Raw genomic sequence first — 23,558 nt, 5'->3', positions numbered from 1 at the left:
AGAGAGAATTCCAAGCAGGATCCGTGCTGACACAGTGCAGAGCCCGATGCAGGGCTCAAACCCGTGAACTGTGAGATCATGACCAGAGCTGAAATCAAGACTTGATTGCTTGACCGACTGAACCACCCAGGTGTCCTGAACCAAGTCACTTTTTAAACAAAATAGAGTGTTATTAACTACAGTCATCATGCTGTATGTCATATCCCGATGACTCAATTTATTTTATTTTTTTAACGTTTATTTATCTTTGAGAGAGAGAGAGCAAGTGAGCGTAAGCAGGGGAGGGACAGAGAGAGAGAGGAGACACAGAATCCGAAGCAGGCTCCAGGCTCTGAGCTGTCAGCACAGAGCCCGACATGGGGCTCGAACTCACAAACCGTGAGATCATGACCTGAGCCGAAGTCAGATGCTTAACTGACTGAGCCACCCAGGTGCCCTCCCCACCCATGACTTATTTTATAACCTCAAGTTTGATCATTTCTCAAAGACTATTTGTTGGCAGATACAGCATTAACTACAATGCATACATTTTAGTTGTGTTTGGTTACTGTGCAAAAGTGATGGCATCTACCACATGCATTACCGTAAACCATGGTGGCTGCTGCTAAGGCCAGGACAGCCAAAACCAAAAAGAACTTAGCCTCTTATACTTGGGGATTAAGTTCCTCCTCTTAGCTAGAAAATTTGTTTCTCTTTGCCCCTCCTTCACCATCCTGTTAGAAAACTAGATCTATTTCTCTATCAGATGCATGCTTATTCCTACTCTTCAAGTTATGCCCATTTACTTCCCTAGTCCTCTGTAACTCGCAGAGGACACCCACAGAGTACTGGCTGGTGAGGAGGCACGCTTTAGGAGGAAAGAAGAAACGTGAAGCAGTCTGAAGACAGTTGGAAATTGCCAACACACTGCTGAGGAGCAGCTGAAAATGGGTACTGAGTCGACACAGATTCAGGTCATACTTCTAGATGTGGACAGCAACTAAGGATAAACAGTGGAATCCTTTTATTTTCATAAAGTGTAAGGCTTTACACTTTATGAAATGGCTGTTGCTTCAATTCTTCTAGACAACAGAAACACAGAAATGTCTCATGTTACAAAGAAGTCAGGAAGAAATGCCATTCACAGGATTCTGAAGCAAGGTCTCATCTCAACAACTGCGATGTTTAACTGTATATGGTGATCAGGGACAGTAAGTGGTCACGTGCATACAATGAGCAGTAATTTTTTTCTCACTCTGACACACGGGGAAGAAACAAGATACAGCCACTAGAACCTGTGGTTCACCGTGGATTAGGAACTGGAGGTGGGGAGGTTAGGGAGAAAGTGTAACAACCACCCCTAATTCCCTCATCAAGCACTGCTTTTTTTTCTTAAAAAAATTTTTTTTTTTTTAAAGACAAGAGTGTGAGCAGGCAAGGGGCAGAGAGACAGACTGAATCCAAAGCAGGCTCCAGTCTCTGAGCTGTCAGCACAGAGCCTGACATGGGGCTCGAACTCACAAACTGGGAGATCATGACCTGAACTGAAGTTGATGCTTAACCAACTGAGCCACCCAGGCGCCCCAAAATTTAAAAAAATTGTCAATTATTAGGATTAAGGACCACTGGGAAATACTGCTTTGGATTTCATTAAGTTTTCATAATATGATTATTTCTCTGTGAGGAATTTAATATTGGGAGACATTTCCTGATGCCTTGAATTATACAACAGACAACTTTAAACACTGTCATCACACATCCAGTGAGTCTGGATAAGGCAGTGACCCCAGGTAATGCCGATCATGTTCCTCTAGTCAACTCAACATTTACGCCAAAAAAAGAAAAAAGAAAACCCTCTGTGCGCAAGTTGGGTGAATTCATAGATACCTTTGTTAAGAGGAAAAGAAAAACACTAGGAATATTCCTAATTACCCCCCAAATAACCGAATAGAACCCTGAATGAAAACTTCCTCCTCCCCAGCGTAGTCTCTGAGCCCAAGTGGCCATCCACGTGTTCATAACGTAACAGCTGCTACCTTCCCTGTACTGTCTAATATTCCCACATGGCAGGTCACCAACATTTTGTGATAGATTCAGGAATGTTAGGAAGGCACTGATATTCTCAAAAGTTTATTTCTATCGTTTCCTTTGTCAAGAATTCATTTCTTTTCCTATCACCTCTTACCAATTTATTGTAATGTTTGCTGTCTTATAGTTTCCTTTTCCAGTGTCTACATTTTAAATAGGAAAAAAAAACCTCAATAATTTTAAGAAAATAACAAGTCCTGCATTTGATTTTGCCCAGAGATCAAATATACAGCACACAGGAAATGTGTGATAATTTTTGTTGAACAAAACTGGTTTTAGTTGCAGAGAACTCTCAGGGCACACACACCTAGATGCCTGTGAGGGAGACAAGACACAGCTGGGCTATCTCGGACAGTACCTACAAAAACAATTATCAGGATTTAATTTTCTTCCTGAACACAGGAAAAAGACACTACTTTATGCATAGTTACTAACATATCCAAAATCCTAATAGGAGGTTTTTTTTTTTGTTTGTTTGTTTTTTTTTTAAGTAAGCTCTTTGCCCCCAAGATCAAGAGTCCCATGCTCTACTGACTGAGCCAGCCAGGCGCCCTGTCAATGGGAGGTTCTTAATACAAGAGAAACTTTCAAATTTTTACCGTCTTTACCGTCAAGCTTCATAAAAGTATATACAATGTATTATAAAATTTCGTATCCCCATGACACTTTGCACATAGTAAGGACCCAACAAATATCTGTTTAAACAAACCTGTATTTTGTACTGTCTACTTCTGGTCAATGCCATACTTATTGATACCTATGTATGTTACCTATGAATGTCTAATGAGGAATCTCAGAAGGAGCAAACCTGAGGGACTCAGGTCAGTCAAATAAAGAAAGCAGAACCCTAAACAGGTTACCAGAAGGTAAATAAACACAATGATAGAAGTACAGGCATGACTGTACCACCAAGGCTCACTACATTAAACCAGTAAGTACTCACAGAGGCAAAGGTGCCAATCTGTTTGATATTCTGTTCATAGCTCTGTGAGCTAGTGGGACGGCCGGGGGTTCTTCTGGAGTACCAGAAAGTATAGTTGTACTGCAGGGGATGCTCTGCTGGTCCAGGGACAACAGCCTGTGAATTCAATAAGGTGTGTTAATCTGGGGCACTTTTCACACGATCTGAGATTGAGAAAACATTTTCTCATAGTGTCACCCCTTACCACCTCCACAAAAAGGCTACATCTTTAATTCCCTGCAATATGCCCAAGATTCTGCTTACACAGTAAATTTTTTATGTTTGTTTATTTTTTTGTATTTTATTTTTTATTTTTAAAAATTTATATCCAAATTAGTTAGCATATAGTGCAACAATGACTTCGGGAGTAGATTCCTTAAGTGCCCCTTACCTATTTAGCCCATCTCCCCTCCCATAATCCTCTAGTAACCCTCAGTTTGTTCTCCATATTTATGAGTCTCTTCTGTTTTGTCCCTCTCCCTGATTTTATGTTATTTTTGTTTCCCTTATGTTCATCTGTTTTGTCTCTTAAAGTCCTCACATGAGTGAAGTCGTGTGATTTTTGTCTTTCTCTAATTTCGCTTAGCAGAATACCCTCTAGTTCCATCCACGTAGTTGTCAATGGCAAGATTTCATTCTTTTTGATTGCCGAGTAATACTCCATCATATATATATATACATACATATATATATATATATGTATGTATATATATATATATATATGTATATATCTCACACCGTCTTTAGCCATTCATCCATCGATGGACATTTGGGCTCTTTCCATACTTTGGCTATTGTTAATAGTGCAGCTATAAATATGGGGGTGCATGTGTCCTTTGAAACAGCACACCTGTATCCCGTGGATAAATGCCTAGTGCAATTGCTGGGTCATAGGGTAGTTCTATTTTTAGTTTTTTGAGGAACCTCCATACTGTCTTCCAGAGTGGCTGCATCATCTTGCATTCCCATATGTTTGTTTATTTTTGAGAGAGAGAGAGAGAGAGAGAGAGAGAGGGAGGGAGGGAAGGGGAGAGAGACACACAGAGTGTGAGCAGGGGAGGGACAGAGAGAGGGGGAGATACAGAATCCAAAGGAGGCTCCAGGCTTTAAGCTATCAGCACAGAGCTTGATGTGGGGCTCGAACCCACAAACTGTGAGATCATGAGCTGAGCTGAACTGGGCTACCCAGGTGTCCCTACACTGTAAATTTCTTCAGTGGTTAGCGGATTCTAAGTTCCTCTAACATTGTATCTGTTTTCCTATGGCTTTTTAAACTTTTTTTCCTATTATAGGTATTTATGTTTATATCTTATCTCACCCAAGTACTCCCAGGCCAAGTATGCCTCCTCTATGACACCCTATCACTTACTGGCTAGTGACCTGGGCAAGCTGCTTAACCTGTTTGTGCCTCAGCTGCTTATCTGCAAAATGAAGAAAATAATATCGTAGAGTTGCTGAGAGGATCAAATAAGTTAATAGATGTAAAGTGCTTAGCACGGTGCCTAGCACATAGTAAGTGCTCAGTGTCGGCTACTATTAATATTGCTACTACTAAATGTAAGCCCCTTGATCCACAGTCTCATTCACCTTTGTGCTCTTTTAGCACCTACAATGCTCGATCTTGTCAGATAAACAAGTTTTAATATTAAAAAAAAACCTGACCCATCAATCTCTCACTCTCTAAATTTTTTCCTTTCCAAGTCACTTTCAGCTTAGATTATTACTGACTAAAGAGTCTAAAATTTCAAGGATGTGTAGGATTTGAAATACTCAGCAACAGCTTAGAACTAACAGATAGTCTCATTCAAGTGCACAGTTAATCCCTCATGCTGGGTGAATGCTGGAAAGCAAGGCACGATCTCAAGATCCTATGGCAAGGGAAAAGTTCTAACTCCCAACATTAACGCCAGTGATTCAACAATCTTTTTTTGAGGACAAAAGCAGATATTCCAAAATAGGGCACCATTGAGTTAATCTGGTATCTTTCACATAGATTCCACAAGATAACCGAGTCTCAAGTCCAAAGGCAACTATATCTATACAGCACAAAACTCACCTTTCTCTTACTGCTGCCCTGACTCTTGTCTCGTTCTGTTTTTTCCTTCTCACCATCTTTCTGTGTGCTGTTTTCTTCATTCTGATCATGGTCCCCACTGTCATCGTCTTTCAATCTGAGTGGGAAGGTAAAACAATGTTAGGTGACAACCGAGCTGATTCTTGCTTCCCCAACAAAGCCACCAGGTCAAATGAACTATACCATATAACCACCCCCCAAGTCACTCGAATACAGGCAATGAGATGTATATGAGATGAGGGAAGGGCAAGGGAGTATAAAAAGGTAAGTAGGAAGAATTCCCAAAAAAAACCACTGTCTTCTAGTTTGCTAATAGGCAAAGAAGCAAGAGGCAAGCAGTTTAAGGGACTGGTTTTTTTTAACTTGTTTTATTTTTTATTTTTTAAAATTTACATCCAAATTAGTTAGCATACAGTGCAACAATGATTTCAGGAGTAGATTTTAAGGGACTGTTTTCTTTGCCAAATATGAGTCAATAATGAGAAGAGTTTCTGGGTTATATAACTGCTTTGGCATTTCGAATGATGTTTAAAAAACTTAACCAGATTTCTTGCCACTTCTAACCATCCCTTCTATCTGTCCCCACTGCCACTGCTTTAACTTAGGCCTTTCTCTCTGTCACCTTCGTTATTACAATAAATTCCTAAATGGTCTCCCCGACACAAATCACCTCCACTCTCTATCCATCCTCCATATGGCCACTAGCATCTTTCTAAATGCAAATCTGATCATTTAACTTCCACGCTTAAAACTGTCAACTGTCCCTTGCCTTTTGATGCCCACCCTGTAGGATAAAGTAAAGATAAAATGTAAAATCCTCTAGAATCTGACTCCTGCCTACTGATATCCTCTTTTCCTTCCCATCTCCCAAAGCAACCCACAGTCCCACAGTTGTGCTATATGCAAACACTACCCCTCAGCCTAAGGTGCCATTCCTCCCATGTCTGTTTTTCCTATTAAATGAACGGATCTCTTGGATACATTTTATCAATGTCTGTATCTCCGGCACCAAGGACAAGAAGATGCTGCCCTAACACATAGCACAAGATGTTGAATCAATATTAAATGAAAAGAAAAAGAAATGACTGAAAGAAGGAATGAATGTTTTTTTGCCTAGTAAGTCTGGTCAAATGTATAGTAGGTGTTACCCTTCCAGAAGCAGTGCAACTACCCTAAGGCTTTCAGATACATGTAAAGTTCACAGGAGGGGCACCTGGTAGGCTAGGTCAGTTAAGCATCCGACTCTTGGTATCAGCTCAGGTAGTGATATCTCGGAGGTGATATCAAGCCGAGCCCCACGCTCAGCTCAGTGTGGAGCCTGGGATGCATTCTCTCTCTCTCTCTAAGATAAATAAAAATAAACTTTGGAAAAAAAAAATAAAGTTCACATGGGGCACCAGGGTGGCTCAGTTGGTTAAGCGTCCGACTTCTGCTCAGGTCATGATCTCCCAGTTTGTGAGTTCAAGCTCTGCGTTGGGCTCTGTGCTGACAGCTCAGAGCCTGGAGCCTGCTTCAGACTCTGTTTCTCCCTCTCTCTCTCTGCCCCTCACCTGCTTGCTCTCTCTCTCAAAAATAAACAAAAAGCATTAAAAAAAATAAAAAAATTAAAAAACCTCACTGCATTCAGACAAAAAGATAATCAGAAGGTGAATTCACAAGGATAATAAGAATGCCATTTGGTACACAGCTGGACCATTAGCTTATCATGGATCTTCTTCAAAATCACCTCTGGCCCTAGCGACTATCTCGTCAAATGGAACTGGGTAATTCTCAAGAAAGGAACTAGAAATGCTCAAATGATAACACAGATATTACCTTGCATACCTACAGAAACATATTGCAAAGCATTTTGCTTCTTTTTGGCCCACAAATCTCAGTGCCTCGCACATAAAAAACACTCAATAAATATTAGAATGCACAAACTAACCATGCGTTGAGGTGCACCTTCTGCCCATTTCACAGTCCTAGCTGTGGGATATATTCAGGTGCGCCGCACCACGCCAGGAACGTCCCCATCCCCACCCTGGTCAAGACATGATTATAAAGGGCACTTGAACAAAGGGCAGCCCAGCCTGGCCAATAACCAATGCCTCGCGGTCTTGTTCAAAAGTATGAGCCGATTCCTTCCTCAGCTTTTCATCCAGGAGATCAAAGATCACACAGATTCGGGAGCTGGGGCAATCCTATGGGACCCATATGAGAAAAGCCATGAAGGAAAGACAATGAGCAAATGCAAAGAAAGCCAGTAGGGAGAAAGGGAATGGAGCAGAGATCAGGTGGGAGAGGAAAGTGGTTTTGTTGGTGATGCTACCACCTCATTGACTAAGTGTGACCTCCTCAGACTTCTGGGAGAACGTTATCTGTGCTTATGACACGCCTTCCCCTTTATTACACTTGAGCTGGTTTGCTTTACTTTCCAAAAGGAGCCTGGACAGCATACAAGTCCCATATTTTACCAAGCCACTTACTGTATCAGATGCTACAGAGCACCTGTCCCCAAGCACCTCACTGAGGAGAAAAGATAGATACGCACACTTGGGCCTCAGCATGGTACAAAGGTCCTTATGTGCGTATATGTGCCAAGATCACCTCCTGCCTGGTCCCAACAAACTCCTTGCACTCTAGTGTTATCAACTTATTTGAGTTCTCCAATCTCACCCCTCTGTTGTGCTCATCATGTGGTCTCCTCTCAGAGAGGCCCCCTTCCTCTACTTAACTTGTCCTTTAGGACTCGGGATGAGGGCCACTTTCTCTTAAAAATACTTCCTAATCTCTCCCTAGGCTGGATCAGGCTCCCCTCTTCTGAACCTTACCATATAAATGTTTGTACTTGTCCCCACTATGATGCCATAGCCAATTTTTTGGCTCCTGATCAAAAACATCTCATAGGTTTTTATATGGCATAGGCCCAAGACAGCTCTTAATTCTCTTCTTTATGGGATACCCCAGGACTCAAACCATTTCTCTCTCAATTCCCAGCCTCCACTATATCCTCTAGGGTCCCTTCCCTTTAAATCTTGAAGAGTCACCCCAGCATCTCTCATTTTTACTAGCCCCAAGAAAAGCAGAAGTTCCTTTCTTGTTAGTGGTTTTGCTGCTAATCACTACTAGGAAACAGAAAAGAAAAAAATAGCAAAAATTATTATATTCAAAAACAAACAGTGCTGTGATCCCTGGACCACACTTCCTGACTCCCTTTGGAGATGGTAAAAGGAAATCCTAATGGACCTTCATCTTGTATTGTTATTTCTAATAACAATAGAGCTAACCAGCCACCCCGCCCACTAAGCTTTCACTTAAGGCAAATCACGTGCATCCCATCTTCCAGAGGCTACTCTTCCCAACTTGAAGCTGGATTTGAGCCAAAATAGTCAGGACTAAAAATCCGTGCTCCATAGACACAGGCAAGCAATTAGCATCTCTAAGGCTGTCTAGACTGAGTGGCTCCAAGTCAGCTCACCAAACTTCCACCCAGGCTTGTCCTCATATTCTCTAACCAGACGGATTCCTTATGCATCTGGGAACTTGGTCTAATTCATCTTTACATGTCCAGCATCAGACAGAGGCAGAAAACAAACATGTTTAATGAATGGACTTCTAAAATCAAAGCAATACAAAGCAGAATAGCATGAGTGCCAAACAGGAGGTTCAGACAATACTTTAAGAGTGCGCCAAAAGCTAGCGGAGAGAGAACAGTGGGAAAATCAAGTATGGCATCTAGATCTGAAAACCAAGCTCATCGCAGCTGGGACTGCAGAACAGTGAAAGCATCTTAGAGTTTCACATGTCAACAGCAACAATGACAATGTAGCTAACTGACTTGACAAATGTGGGGGGTGGGGTGCAATTATAGTTCTAGGTTACGCTCATAGAAGTCGGGCCCACAAAATAGAGGAGGTTAGAGCTCTTCTTTAACCTGAGCGCATCAGTTTAGACTACAGTACGCAACTCCGGGCACTGGACTTTTAGGATGCTGGCAAACTGGAATCTTAGGAACAGTCCTTAGGAACCATGTGGTGAAGAGTGTAAAAGCCAAACATGTATGGGACTGCAAACTGATGCAGCCACTCTGGAAAACAGTATGGAGGTTCCTTAAAAAACTAAAAATAGAACTACCTTACAACCCAGCAACTGCACTACTAGGCATTTATCCAAGGGATACAGGTGTGCTGTTTCAAAGGGACACATGCACCCCGTGTTTATAGCAGCACTATCAACAATAGCCAAAGTATGGAAGGAACCCAAATGTCCATCGATGGATGAATGGATAAAGAAGATGTGGTATATATATACAATGGAGTATTACTCGGCAATCAAAAAGAATGAAATCTTGCCATTGGAGACTACGTGGATGGAACTAGAGGGTATTATGCTAAGTGAAATTAGTCAGAGAAAGAGAAATATCATATGACTTCACTCATATGAGGAATTTAAGACACAGAACAGATAACATAAGGGAAGGGAAACAAAAATAATATAAAAACAGGGAGGGGAACAAAACAGAAGAGACTCATAAATATGGAGAACAAACTGAGGGTTACTAGAGGGGTTGTGGGGGGGGGGGGATGAGCTAAATGGGTCAGGGGCACTAAGGAATCTACTCCTGAAATCATTGTTGCACTATATGCTAACTGATTTGGGTGTAAATTAAAAAAAATGAAAAATAAAAAAATATATATATATCTAAAATATATATATATATATTTTAGATATACATATATGTCTAAAATATATATATATATATATATATATATATATATATATATATATATATATATATAAAAGCCAAACATGTAACAATGGTCTGAAAACTGCAGACTTTTGGGACACCTGGCTAACTCAGACAGAGGAGGATGTGACTCTTGGTTTCAGGGTCACGGGTTCACACTCCACATTGAGTGCAAAGATTACTTAAATAAATAAACTTAATACACCTCAGACTTTTCACATGAAAAACAAAAACAAAAGCAAAACCAGGGGCAGGAGTGAGGTCTCCAATTGCTAATTTCAAATAAACGAAAGCTTTGGTTCTTTTCCTACACAGCTAGAAGAGAGAGGTTAAAAAATTCGGGCATACTACAAGGACCAGTTAATAATTAGAACTAATTGAAAATGACCCAGGTTAATTTTTGCCAAGAGGTACATGAATCAAGGTTAAACAACAAACCTGGGTTTGAATCCCACCATATGGGCCTTTCTATCTGTAGGGCCTCATTTTCCTATTTGTAAAAGGAGGTAACATGATCCCCTTTGTAGGGTTAAGAGTAGAAATAATATATGAAAAGCATCTAGCAAGATGCCTATGGAAGCCATTATTACCATTCTTTTTTCTTTTTTAAGTATGTGTCACACCCAGTGTGGGGCTTGAACTCACAATGTTGAGATCAAGACCTGAGCTGAGATCAAGAGCCAGACGCTTAACAGACTGAGCCACCCAGGCGCCCCCCCACCCCCATTATTACCATTCTTAAATTAGCTTACTGCAATCCCCAAATCCAAATGATTTGGATGGGACTGGGCTAGATGACCCACAAAAACACCTTCCTAAGATGAAATCTTGACCGGTTCAACTCAGTGGAAGAACGGGTATAGGATTTGCAGAATCCTATAGGGACTTAGATCTGGAGTTAGGTGCTGCAGAGATTAAGACGAGGGGTATACATAGGGGAGCGGAGGGCAGGGTGGCCATTCCTACTGAAATGGGCTCAGCTAAGCAGCAGGCTGGGGAAACGTTCAGCCAAAGACTTCTTCCAAGCAGCAGAGACTTCTCAGCAACCAGGAAACATTCCCGAGGAGCTGCGGACAGTGCTGGAATCTAGGACTCCTCAATTTGCAAACCAGCACTCATTGTACTGGAAAAAACCCAAAGTCCCATCAGCAGCAGGTCAAAACCTAAATCAACAGCCATTCCACTTTACGTTTATTCCTCACTATTAGCAATTAACAATGTACCTCTAAGCACTGCTGAGTGTGATTTGGTCCTTACCACACTCAGAGCAGCAGCGGGGCACTAACCACTAACGTGGCTTAGGTAACAATGGTTGGGTAACTCTTCTACTGTCAAATAACTGGTAACTGGCGGGTCTGGTGCTGGAAACCTAGGTCTCTGGGGATCGGACAGATTTCCTAGACGGCTGGAAGAGAGGTAAGAACTACCTCAAGATACAAATCGCTAGAGGGGAAACATGCAAAAATACTCTGCATGTCCTTTTTGCATTTCCAATTGTCTGATGCTGGACCGAGGAACCAGATAGGGTACATACAGAAATGGGAGAAGGGGGCAATGGCAAGTACGCTCGTTGGGCAAGCTCGTTGCTCCTGGTGAGTGTGTTGGAAGAAGGGAAAAGGGGGAGGAGAAAGGAAGTGGGAAGGAGCCTCAGGAAGACGGAGCATTCCGTAACTGAGCAGCCACTAGGCGCTACAGCCACATTACCTCTCTGTATTCACAACTCTGCGACCCGGACTCTGTTACCGTCCCCACTCTGCAGATGAGGGGACTGAGTCAGAGAAGCGAGGTGACCTTCCTAGGCTAGAGCGTGTGTGGAAAGCTGGATTCAGAGGCAAGGAGGCCAGGCTGCGGAAACACCCAAACCGCTGCGGTCTCCGCCCTTCCACGCCGCTGGCAACCTGCATCCACCGGGGCGGGGCGTCCGCAAGTCTCCTTCCGGGCGGTACTGCCACCTCCTCCCCGGGACCCCGCGCTCCGCCCTCGGTCCGTACGACCCCGAAGTCTCTGGGGCCCCTGCATCACGCCTCCCCAGACCCCTCTTCGTCCCCGCTGGCCGCCTGGGCCGGGGAGGCCCGCAGCCCAAGCCCGGGAGGGAGGCCGGCGCCGGAGAGCTTCGTCGCCTCCAGCCCCGGTGGGGGCGGGCGCAGGGAACGGTTGGGGGAAGGGGCCCCGGGGGGCGGCCACGCGCCACTCACGCGTCGAACTTGTTGTTCATCCTCTCACCGCCGCCGTCGCCACTGCCTCACGGAGTGACTTCCGCTCCGCCAGGTCCCCTCCCGCTTAGGGCCCGGTCACTTCCGGCTGCGCACGGCGCAGCGGAACGTCTGCGCGCTGGCCCCGTGTGGGACAAGTATCCCGGGACGCCCGGCCTGGGCGGCTGCGCGGAGGCTGTGGCTTCGCGGTCCCTGCGGGCTGCGGGCCTCGGCGCCACCTGGGTTCCTGTCGCCCTCCTGCCCGCCTTCCCGGCGGCTCCAAGGAAACAGTTTCCGTCCGAGAGAGGGTCCCGACCCCCTCCCGCGGCGGCTGGGAGGAAGAGGCAGAGCCGCGTCGCTGACTGTGCGGGCTCCGGACTGCCTGCTTCGTACAAATCCCGACTCCACGCCCTGTGCCGGCTGCACCATCCTGGACTGTGTTTTAACTTCCCCGAGACTGTTTCCTCTTCTGTACTGTCCATACTGTATTACAGTACCTGCCTCTTCGTGTTGCCGTGTGGATCTGACGGGATAATCAGTGCCAGGCGCTAGACACAGCAACCCTCAAGTGTAGTATTTTTAATTTTGCTTGTGCGAGGAGCTAAAGAGAACCACAGATGGGCCCACCATCATCAAATTGCCTCCAGGATCTAAGTCTCTGCTCCAAATACACAGGGGCAGCATGCACCTACACTGGAGTTAATGGAATGAACCTGCTGGTGATTGAGCACCAAAGCCAGCCACCCTGTACTTGGGAGAGGGGGGTTATTTCTGGGGTCCTCTCCCCTCCCTTAACAATGTCCCATGGTCAGGTCTTCATGTGGCATGTTCACATTTTTGAATCACTTTGATCTGCACCTTTGATCCTCTGATGAGGGTAGATAGGAACTGAAACATGTACCCATATTGACAGATGAAGTTGTTTCATCACAATCAGAACTCTGGCCGGAGCTGTACTCTCCAAATCAGGGCCTTGCCTCTCTCCCAGGAAGCCCTCAGCTGGCCATCTTGTTTCCTAAGTGGGGCCAAGCGAGGCTGGTCAGGGTCTCCTTCCAGAAGGCAAAGCCCAGAAGTTCCCTGTTACCTCCCAGCCTCTCTGCCTAGCTCTTCCTTGTCTTAACCAACCTTTGACACCAGTGCAAATGCCCTGGCCTTTGAGAAGAGAAGGAAGAGGGGTCTGTTTTCCGGGCCATGGAATGAATCTTCCTTGGAGTGTCTAAAACTGAGTTGGGAATTCTGGACTCCAAACTTTATTTGGCCACCAGTGTTCTGAGAAGCCCCTGTTACTCTGGGCCCCAATTTGCCCATCTGAAACATGGGGGGAGTAGTGACTTGCTTCTCCATGATGATGTGAAGAGCTCTTAACTCTGAAATCTTTTGTGATCAATGATAAAAAAATGCATATGGATGGAAAGGTCCCTGGTGCAGGTGAGTGTTGGGTACTCATAGCACCCAGAAGACAGGGGAGGGAGATGCCAGTGGGAGCGGGCTACTGCCATTCTTTTGAGAGAACATTGTCTGCTACTCTTCACATCTCTCTTGACTTCCTTCCTTTAGGAACCTGTGGGGAACTCGTAAAAAGGAAAGGGGGCCTAGGCCTAGAGGGATGGGACCTTGCCTAGCTGGGGACATTGTAAAAAACAGAGTCCTTGGGGCTTCAGAAATGATGGGAGTTGCTAATGCTTTGCTGAAGTGAGGGGATTGCCAGGACTAGGTAGCCGGTGCTACGCGGATGCTGATCCCAACAGCACACCCTGCCCACAGCCGTTCTCAACCACTCCAGGACTCCAGCTCGGTCTCTTTATTTCCCATGCTTTTCTCAGGGCCTGTTGGCTCACATGGCCATGAAGGGCACTTCCCAAAGAGCACGCTCATGATCTCAGCCACTGAAGAACACAGCCAATCAGACTCCACGTGGCTGGCGGCCGATGGTTGGCTCAGTCAGGCGAGGGCAGGTAGGAGCGGGGGTCTCCAGGGAACGGAAGAGGGGGCACCTGGTTGTAGTGGGCCATGAGGAAGATGCCAGCAGTGCCACAGACAAAAAGGGAGAGCATGGCCAGGAAGCAGACACGGTCCAGCACGCGGCCCACCAAGAACCACTCCTCGCTCCCCTGAGGGCGGGAGGCAGGTGTGGGATGACCGGCAGGAACACCAAGCCTGCCCTGGATCATGTGCCATCCTTGGCCCACCAGCAGACCTCTCATTCTCCGTTTCTTTGGGTCCCTCTCACCTACTTCCAGGCCTTAACCTGTGTTCTGCCATAGTCCCCTGGCACTGATGTCCCCATTCCACTTTTTCCTTCCCTCTGCCCTGCCACGGCCACTCCACTCATCTTGCCCCCATCTTAAGTCCAAGTCCCTCACCGGGTACTCAGTTCCCCTTACACTGTCAAAGTGACTTTGCTGGTGGCGGGCAAGGGCAATGAGGTTGCAGGCTTCCACACAGGCCTGGATGGCCGGGGCGGCCTGCTTCAGGCTGCCACACAACTCTCGGCTCTGCCCTGGCTCCGGGCCTTTCTCTGTTGAGAGAGGGTAAGGTTTGGGAATCGAGTGGAGAAGAAATAGTCTGAGAAGGTAGCCTCTCCTGAGCGACCCTAGTGTCTCTCTCCCCAGCTGGACACTTACCAACACTCATCGGCTGTGTCCGGTGCCTTGGCCAACAGATAGCCCTCCCCGTCAGATAGCAGGCCAGAGTGAGCACTGGAGTGTCCCCAGTGTCATACCTCCTGCCTCACCTAGCTTCTCCAGCGCCGCCCTCACCAGCCCGTTGCGCTGCCGCTGCCGGAAGAGAAGTTCACTGCGAGGCAGGCAGAGAGCAACCTCTTCCCCAGCTGTGATTGACCATCCCGGAGAGGAGCCGTTCTGCAGCCGGCGCCCCGTGTCTTGCACAGCCACTGGGACCAGTGGGCGAACGTGCATCCGCAACAGCTGGGGCAAGAGCCGCAGGAACACCTGGAGAGAGGATGTTCTGGGGCGCTTAGCTTAGTAGCCGGCAGACCTGGACGTGTGGGCAGCCGGGCTGGGCTTCAGAGCAAAGAGTGAAGGTTGGCATGGAGGGCTCAAGCTACCAGGGGCCCAGAGGCAGCACCTTAGGGACAGTGGCTTGACACTGGTACAGCTTGGCTGTTCTGTGCCAGGCACTGAGCCTAGGTCCCCAAACCTGTGTGCACATTCGAATCACCAGGGTACTTGCTGCACAGCCTTCACGAGGCCACAGGCTGGCCCCACCCTTGCTGTTCCAGCCCCGGACGCCTGAGGCGGGCCTGGGAATCTGCATTTGCAACAAGGGTCCCGGCTGACTGCTGCAGGTGGGCTGCAGATGGCCTGGAGCCATCTGGGTAGAGCCAGATGGCCTGGGTAGAATCTTGCTTCTCCTTCCCAGCCATGCAACCTTGGGTGAGCTAATGAACCTCTCTGTGTCTCAGTTTCCTCATTTGTAAAACGGAGGTGGCACTAATACCCACCTCATAAGAGTTTTATGAACATCAAATGAGTTAGTATGTATGATGCACCTGCCACAAAGCAAGCACTCAGTATTATTATTAACCCGTCTGGATTAATCCACATGCTTCAAGATACACACAGGGCAGGTTTGTTGCTGAATGTGGCAGGTGAGTAGGGAAGGGCAAGGGGGTGGAGAGGAAGACGCATGTGAGTGGACTGGACTGGAGGATGCTGGAGTGGGCAGAGAGGGGCCTTGCCTTTCGGACCCTGCGGGCCATGGAGTGTGTATGGGGGGACCGCAAAGACACGTTGAGCACGACCACAGCATTCACAACAATGAGGATGGTCACCACCAGGAGGAAGGTCAGGTACCTGCCAGGGTCAGGTAGGCGGGAGGTGGGGCTGGCCCACTGGCACTGACTCCATCTCCAGACACACCCCGCCCTTAGCAGCTGATTCCCCCAGATCTCTTAGGGTGAGGGGTTGGCATTGAGGATGGGAGGGTGGGAGTGGCAGAAGGGTAGTGCCCCGAATTCCAGGAAGGGGAGGGGGGGAGGGGGTGGTAGGCGTGAGGGCCGGCCTTACTTGCTGATAAGTGGCACTGCCTGGGAGGTCTCGGGCACCTTCTTGGCCACAAGGAAGAGGAAGACGGTCTGGGCCAGGAGCACGTTGATGGCGACGGTACACTTCTGGCCCCCCGCTGCCCGTAACCAAGAGACCCTCAGAGTAGATCTCAAGTTCCCTGCCATGGGGCTCCTCCCCCACCCCATTCCTGTCCCCGGGACAGGTGGTCTCGTGGGTGGTGCCACTCTGTGCCCTCCCAGCTAGCCCCTGTGCTGCCGGCCGGGGCCGTGGCTCCCCTCCCACGGGCTCCAGGTACCCTTGGCAGGAAGGAAGTAGATGAGAATGGCGACCGAGGAGATGAGCACACAGGGCGCGATGATGTTGATGATGTAGAAGAGGGGCTTGCGCTGGATGAGCAGGTAGAAGACCACCTTCTGGTGGCCCGCCTCCTCGGCGGGTGCCTCCACATCCAGCAGCATCTTGGCCGGCCGGTGCCGGATGGCCCACTCCCCGTTCTCTGCGGGCAGCGGGCCAGAGTGAGCACTGGGAGCACAGGCTGGGCAGATCCCCGCAGCCCCTGTGACCCGGCTGCGGGCGGCCAGCCGGGGCCCACAGCAGTGCCACCGAGGGATGGAAGCAGCAAAGGGAGATTGGATATCTGATCCTCCTCCCACCAAAACCGGAGACATTATCGTGGGGCAATCAGAACTCTGCTGGGTCTTTAAAAATCTAGTTTGTGTGGTTTAGTCTAGCCTTCATCTTGAGTTACACGGGAGGGGGTCTGAACCGAGCCTGGCCCTGCCCTGGAGGTCAGGTGCGGCTGGGGTCCTGGGAAGAGGTTACCCGTGAAGGCCTCAGGGTCGATGAAAATCCACTCTATGGTCTGACCATCTTCCTGGCTGAGCTGCAAATTGATCTCATTGGTGCTGTAGGTCTGGGACCTGGAAGGGGGACACATTTGAGGGCATATAGATCCACCTACGAGGTCACGTACACAGTCATCTGGGGGCAACCGTGGGCGGTCTTGCCTCAAAAAGTACAGCTAGGAATTTCTGAGCCCTCCGCAGAGCCCTGGCCACGAGATGGGGGGCACGAAGGGGACCCGGGCTCCCTGGAGGTCAGGGAAGTTTTTGTTGAAGGGCCAGGAGGCTGCAGCTCAGTGCGTGTCACGGATGTTAAGAGCCCAAGGCCACTCTGTTCCTCCCTTCCACTGCCTCCAGGGCAGGAAGGGCCAATGGTTAGAACATAGAAAACACAGCCTGTACCTCTCAGATCTGTTTGTTATGGAGGGTCTCCTTGTGAAAAGACTGCTTCTCTAAAGCGTGGGAACCCACTCACACAGACCTCCTTCCCCCCATTTCTGGAAGAGGAAAGTGAGAGCACCTCCACCTCTCCATGGGGAGTGGGGTGTAGCGTCTCGTGTGGGGTGGCGCTCGTGTGTGCATGCTGGTACCTCGCGGGCAGGTGTATGCCTTCTTGCCCACCCACCCCAGTCATTAACTCCTCCCTTGGGGCACAGGCAGGGAAACTGAGGCAGCGAAGGAGGATGAGCGAGGGGACTGCGGCTTAGCCGGGAGGGACGTGGGCACCTGCAGGTGTCTGGGCCTGAGACGGGCACAGAGGCCCCAGAGAGAGGGAGCCGCACCCCTGGCGAGAAGCCTCGCGTTCACCCCCCTCCCCAGCCAGGTTCCTCTTAGGGCAGCTCTCCAGGTCTGCACCCGCACCCCCGGTAAATGGCCTCACTGGAAGACGAGGGAGCAGTTCTGCCAGTCGAAGGGGAAGTAGGTGACGGAGACGGGGCAGGAGGAGCGGAAGATGGCGGGCGGCAGCCAGTAGACACATCCGTCGGGAGACACCAGCACGTTGCAGTAGAGGGCCACCTCGAACACGCCGTCCACGCTGCGCACAGGCCAGGCCCCGGGGCTGGGGGCTCACGTCCCCGGCGGCCCCGGCTCGGCCGAGTCCCACACCCCAGGCCTGCCAGCGTCCTGCGTGGATGGGGCCTGGGGACACCAGCCCCTCCCGGGCACAGGGTCCACTACCTCCCCGCCGCGCCCACCTCCAGGCCTCATCATCCCACCTCCTAATCACCACAGCTTCTATGGGAGCCGCCCTCACCCCCACGTTGGAGGGAGGGCCGCAGCCCAGCAGACGACCGAGCCCAGAGGAGATGGAGTGAGCCAGGTCGAGAGTCAGGTCTGCTGGCCAGGCCCTACCCTCGGCAGCACCTGCCGCATCCAGTATTTCCTGGCCCCGGAAAAGGGGGCCCGGTCTGCACCTTTCCCCAGAGCCCCCCTTGTCCTACCGGGCCCTGCCTTTGTATCGTTTTGTCCCCCCACCCCTGCCCGCACTCCTCCTCACTTGTTCTCCAGCACGACATCCGGCCGCCACACCATGGTGGACGGCACCCTCAGCACCCACAGTCCTTCGTAGTCTTGCGGATCCCAGCGCAGGCGATAGTCACACCACTGCTGCAGGGCGAGTGGGGTTGCCAGACCCCTGCTCTCCACGGAGTCACCCCCTCCCCAGAAGAGGCGGGGAGGGGGTGGGGGAAGACAGGCAGCTCCAAGGGCCTTGGGACCCCAGGGAGGGGGCCTGATCCAGGGTACAGGACTTCAGGGGGGCCTCTTACCATCTCTATCCACACATTGGTGGTGAGGGCCTCCTCTCGCTCATTCTGGGGGTTCAGAACAGAGGGTTGAGCCCCCATCACTTGCCGTCTCTGGATGTTAGTCCCTACAGACCCCCATTGGGCGCTACAGGACCCCAGCCTCTTGGGCATCCTTCACCGGAGTTTTCTAGCTCCCCAGCCTCTCCCCTGTAGCGTCCTTCCTCCTCCTGGCTGCTAGAGCCAGCCCCTTCCTCTCCCCAGCAGGTCCCGGGGGCCAGGTGCTCTGGGCCTCCGCCTCCCCTGCCGTCCTACAAGCCTATGGCTCACCAGGGAGATGAGGTTGGTGAGGGTGAGTTTCAGGCTGACGTTGACCACGTCCGAATCGCGCTCCGCGGGCCGCAGGTGGGGGTCGTAGTTGTGCATCAGGTCCGCGAGCAGACGCTCCTCCTGGTTCCGGCCCTGGGCTCCTGCAACGGACAGCAGTGAGCCCGGGTGCAGGGGCTTTGGGGCAGAAAGAGTTGGGGGGGGGGGTGTCACAAGAGGGTGTGATGTGGAGAGGTAGGGAACTAGAGGTGCAGAGCAGGTCTCAATAGCCCTCCAGACCCTCTATCCCCTGAGGCCTTGGATCTCTACTCCAGGCCTCCCCAGGCTCCTGAGCCCCTGGTCCACACCCAGGCAGACAGCCAGCAGCGGCAGGAGGAGCGGCAGCCCCTGGCTCCTGTACATGGTGCCGCAGCTCTACAGTGTCGGCTGGGACAGCAGTTCTCCGACTCAGGGTAGAGAGATGTGGACTCCGGGTCTCATGTAACAGCCCATGCTCCCACCCCAGCCAGCCTGGCCAGGCCAGCTAGGCCCCACCAGCTGTCTGACCACAGCAGCGTCAGCTGTTCCAAGATGGACAAAATGCCAGGCTCGGGTTACCTGGGCTGGGGAGGGGACAGAGGGGCCCCATCTGCCCCAACAGAGATGGCTCAGCCTCCATCCCCGCTCTCTGACTCCGTTGGCCCAGCCCGTGTTCCTTCCATCTGGGGTGGGGGGTGGGGGGGCGACTGGAGACACAGCCTTGGACGGACAGGTGTGGGAGGGAGGCAGAGTGCGAGGAAGCGCCCCAAATTGGGCTCCCTCCTTTTGCTCACTCCGGTGGGTCAGTATTTGGGGTGGTTTAGAGGGGCGTTTTGGACCTGAGCCATGACATGGTTGAGGACCATGAACCTGTCCCACTAGCCTAACATCTTCATGGGTTACTCCACTGGGCCAGGGCACTGGGGACAAGCCTAAGAGGGAGATGCACTAGGTCCCCCAGGCTTGGATACCTTAATGCAAATTAGGGTGTTCTTCAGGGTCCTTCAGATAACTTGAACTTCAGGCAGTTCAGGGCCCTCCCAGGCTCTGAGGCACAAGACACAGGCCTGGTAAGCTTTGGAGGAAGGAGGGTTGAGGAGGGTCTGGAGCTTGGGGCTCTTGGGAACAGAACAGCCCCTGAATAGGGGCTCCTCAGTGTGGCCTCGGTATTTATTAAATTATCCACAGACTAAGGGAGTCTCCAGCATGTGGCAGGCACAAGGCTAGGTGGGCTGCAGGGGACTCGCAGGGGACTGCGAGGAGGCAGGGATAAGCCTGAGCGGCTCATAGGAACTCAGAGTTCAGTAAGGCAGGCGGTCAAGATCAAGGTTGCGGCCTCCGGAGAGTCAGATGAGGGGACCCAGAAGGGCCAGAAAACACACTCCATCGGCTTTGTAATTTGAGGTCAGGGAAAGGGTGGGGCTGAGGCTAGTTTAGGAACAAGGGTCCCTGCTGCTGGCTGTGACCATGACCATGGGCTCAGGCCACCTGTCGTTTGACCATCTATTCTAAGCAGACAGGTCAGGACCTCCCAGCAAGTTTGCAAGACAAAGAACGCAGCTTTGACTAAGTGCTACCAACCCTTGGGCATCCTGGGGGACAGGGTGGTGGAGGCCTCTGAGGGCTGGAGGAAAAGTGCCACCTACCTCCTGCCCCACAAACAAATGAGGTCTCCAGCATTTCTTCACATTTCTAATGTGTCAGTACATTGGAAATCAGCCTACTACTTTTAGTCCTTGGGGATCCGTGTGTGAGGTTGGCTCAGACCCCAGCCTCTATAGCCACAAATCCCTCCTGTCTGTCCTCACCGCGATTCTGGGGTCGGGGGGACAGTGGTGGTGGCACCTGCCTTCCCTGGTCATCTACTTGTGTCCTTGTGTTCAGTCCTGCTCTGGGCCCCACCCCTAAGCGTTGCTCTCAATGTGCATCTAGGTGTGTAGCCAGCCCCCTTTCCCTGGAGATTACAAAGCCAGGTGCCCCTTCTCCCCAGTTTGCCCTTTGGTCCTCCCCAGATTCGGGTCCCTCACCCATTTTGCAGAGCAGAACCTCTTCCCCTCTCTGCTCCCCCTCCCCCAAGACCACACTTAGGCAAGACCATCCATGGCTCCTGCTAAGTGACAGACCACCTATTCAACCACCTCCCAAACCCTCTGACCCAGGCAGTGGTGGTCTGGCTGTTGCTCCGACATTTCCGACTTTCCCTTTCCCCTTCCCTACAAGTGTCGGGGAGGAAAAAGGAAGATTGTGGAGCGTGACTTCCCTCTGGTATGAATTATGCCGCCTCCCTACGTATGAAGAGATTTCAACTCCTGTTTTTTCACCTTCTCTCTGCTGTGGGAGAGAGGTAAGGTCTCTCTGGTGTTCTCAGGAGGGCGGGTCAGCTGAGGAGCTGGTGGTTTTGTCCTGAAGAGGTTAAAGGGAGGCAACTTTAAGAGAAAAATCTTCTGTAGACATCATTTGTGTCTAATAGCTACTCCCCCTTTGTCACCTTCTATGCTGGAGGCTGGAAAAGTGAAATGCTCTACTCCCAGTCTCCCTTGAGGAAGGGGTGGCCACGTGATAACATCTTGACCCATGAGACATCTGCAGAAATCGGCTAAGGGGCTCCAGGAGAGAGCTTTTGCTTCCTGATAAAAGGGGTCAGGAATGTCTGGCCCCTTTCCTGCCTTGAACACAGATGAGAAGTGTGGATCTGCGGCAGTGAGCTTGTGAGCAGGGCGACAACATGAGAACAAAGCCAACACGCCAAGGAGGGAGGACGGGGCAGAAAGCACAGAGCCCGGGTCCCTGGGAGCTCTGTGGGACAGCCCAGCCAACCACTGTCTCGTGAAGAGGAAGCCTTATTTCTTTGAACCACAGTTCTTTGTGTTTCTGTTCCTTGAAGCCCAGTGCATCCCTAACAGACTCATCACTGTTTGAAGGAGGGTGAGTAGCCTTGCTGGCCTGGGGAGACTGTGTAGGGACACCCTTTGGTTTCACAGGAAGCTGGCCCCTTGTGGGTGTGACTTCCTGGGGAGGAAGGAGCTATATCACCTCTATCACTTCCATATCACCTATAAAGGGGACCGGTGCAGACAGCACCCTGGGGCTGCAGTGCTGGAGGAATGGGTGCCATTGGGGGTCCTTCTGTGACCCCGGGAAACTGGGCAAGGGGCACCCTTGGTCGGGCGTGGCATTTAGGGTTGTTTCTCTGGAAGGGTCGCTGTCACCTGAGCAGAGCCTGAAACCGGGGTTCACCTGGCGGTTGGCAACAGTGCCATCGTGTGGCAGAGAGAAGCAAGGACAGTGGCTGAGGGGTCTGGTTCAGGGCCTCTTGGGGCTCGGACGGGGTCCCTCCCGTAGAGGGCGATTCCAGGGAAGTCTTGGACTTCCTGCTCATCTGATGGGTGTAAGTCCAAGCCGCTTTCCCTACCCAGAGGGACAAAATTAAAGATTCGTACCTTGAACCTGTTCACGGTTCATATTGGAAGGCAGAAGTAACCAGGGTCAGTTTTGACGCTAGATGGTTTGTCTTTTGTTCATTTCCTTTGACAGACAAAAAAATCCCACCTTATGTATACCTGGGCCAATGAGGTCACCAACTCCCTCTGAGGGAGACGGGTTGATCTGTGAAGACCTTCGGTGTGTCCATCCAGGAGACGATTAGTTGGGCCCTCTGTGCTTGCTCCAATCTGCCTACAGACTCCCTGTCAGCCTTGGATGTGGGAGACCACAGGCCCATCCCCTGTGACTCAGGCTCACAACTGAGGAATGAGTTAAATAACCACCGCTTACATTTGTAGGACACGTGCAAGTACCTTTATGCCCACTAGCAGATTCTATTTTCACAGCCCCTCACAGACGGGACTTATGATACACACATTTTGCTGGCAAGAAAACAGCTAATAGATGAGGGTGGCTCACCCAAGGTCACCCCACTGGTGTAACAAAGCATCCCAAAACTTTGTCTCTTAAAACAGCAAACATTTACTATCCCACACAGTTTCTGAGGGTCGGGAATCCAGGAGCAGCTTAGCTGGGTGGTTCTGGCTCAAGAACTGGCTGTGCCCAAGATGTTCACCAGGGTTGTGATCTCATCTGAAGGCCCAGCAGGGCTGGAGGATCCACTTCCAAGGTCACTCATGTGGCTGCAGGCAGAGAGCCTCAGTTCCTTGCCGTGTGGGCCTCTCTGCAGGGCTGCTCTTATACCAGCTGCTTCCCCAGAGTGAGAGATCCAACTTTCAGTTGCTTTCAGCAAGAGTGATGGGGGTGGGGAGCAAAGGAGGTGCCACAGTGTCTTTTAGAGCCTGATCTCAGAGGTGCTGCACCGTCACTGCTGCCTCGTTCCGTTGGTCACGCAGACCAAGCCTGGTTCAGTGTGGAGGGAGGCTACACAGGGTGTGGATACCAGGAGGTGGGGATCACTGGGGCTGTCTTGGAGGTAGGCTCTCATGTCTCCCAGCCAGCACCTGCAGCCTCAGCCTTTGGCCCTTGGGACAGGATTGTTGGGGGCATCTTTTGGGGCAGAGGTGCCAAATTTAGCAAATAAAAAGACAGGATTCCCAGTTAAGTTTGAATTTCAGATAAACGATGACT

At 50.3% G+C, this 23,558-nt stretch overlaps 2 protein-coding genes and 1 long non-coding RNA gene across 6 annotated transcripts in view; 1 reads left to right on the top strand and 2 right to left on the bottom strand.

Annotated features, from left to right (window-relative positions):
• The window catches only part of EIF4E2 (eukaryotic translation initiation factor 4E family member 2), a 29,865-nt gene extending 17,749 nt beyond the window's left edge, over positions 1–12,116 (bottom strand). For all 4 annotated transcript variants that reach the window (XM_042950524.1, XM_042950525.1, XM_042950522.1 and 1 more), the window contains exons 1-3: positions 12,027–12,116; positions 5,085–5,199; positions 3,011–3,145 (exon numbers count right to left, since the gene is read on the bottom strand). In XM_042950524.1, coding sequence (XP_042806458.1) covers positions 3,011–3,145; positions 5,085–5,199; positions 12,027–12,046 — 270 coding nt within the window. In that variant the 5' untranslated portion in view covers positions 12,047–12,116. The remainder of the gene's footprint in view (positions 1–3,010; positions 3,146–5,084; positions 5,200–12,026) is intronic.
• A 133-nt stretch (positions 12,117–12,249) lies between these two features.
• LOC122226785 lies at positions 12,250–22,864 on the top strand. Its single transcript, XR_006205768.1, has 5 exons — positions 12,250–13,451; positions 13,847–13,978; positions 21,204–21,327; positions 21,486–21,908; positions 22,518–22,864. It is a non-coding gene; the product is annotated as an uncharacterized LOC122226785 (long non-coding RNA).
• On the bottom strand, positions 13,908–19,367 carry CHRNG (cholinergic receptor nicotinic gamma subunit). The gene is made up of 12 exons (XM_042950521.1): positions 19,313–19,367; positions 18,969–19,108; positions 18,663–18,707; positions 18,392–18,501; positions 17,774–17,929; positions 16,874–16,971; positions 16,347–16,547; positions 16,052–16,166; positions 15,724–15,838; positions 14,758–14,974; positions 14,408–14,541; positions 13,908–14,134 (listed from the first exon to the last, which is right to left on the bottom strand). Exons 1-12 carry the CDS (start codon positions 19,365–19,367, stop codon positions 13,961–13,963), a joined length of 1,560 nt encoding a protein of 519 aa, XP_042806455.1. The 3' UTR covers positions 13,908–13,960.
• Positions 22,865–23,558: the final 694 nt, after the last annotated feature.

The sequence above is a fragment of the Panthera leo genome, chromosome C1 (assembly GCF_018350215.1).
Source record: "Panthera leo isolate Ple1 chromosome C1, P.leo_Ple1_pat1.1, whole genome shotgun sequence".
Lineage (NCBI taxonomy): Eukaryota > Metazoa > Chordata > Mammalia > Carnivora > Felidae > Panthera > Panthera leo.
Note: the sequence above shows the minus strand (reverse complement) of the source record. Positions and strands in the feature narration are given on the sequence as shown.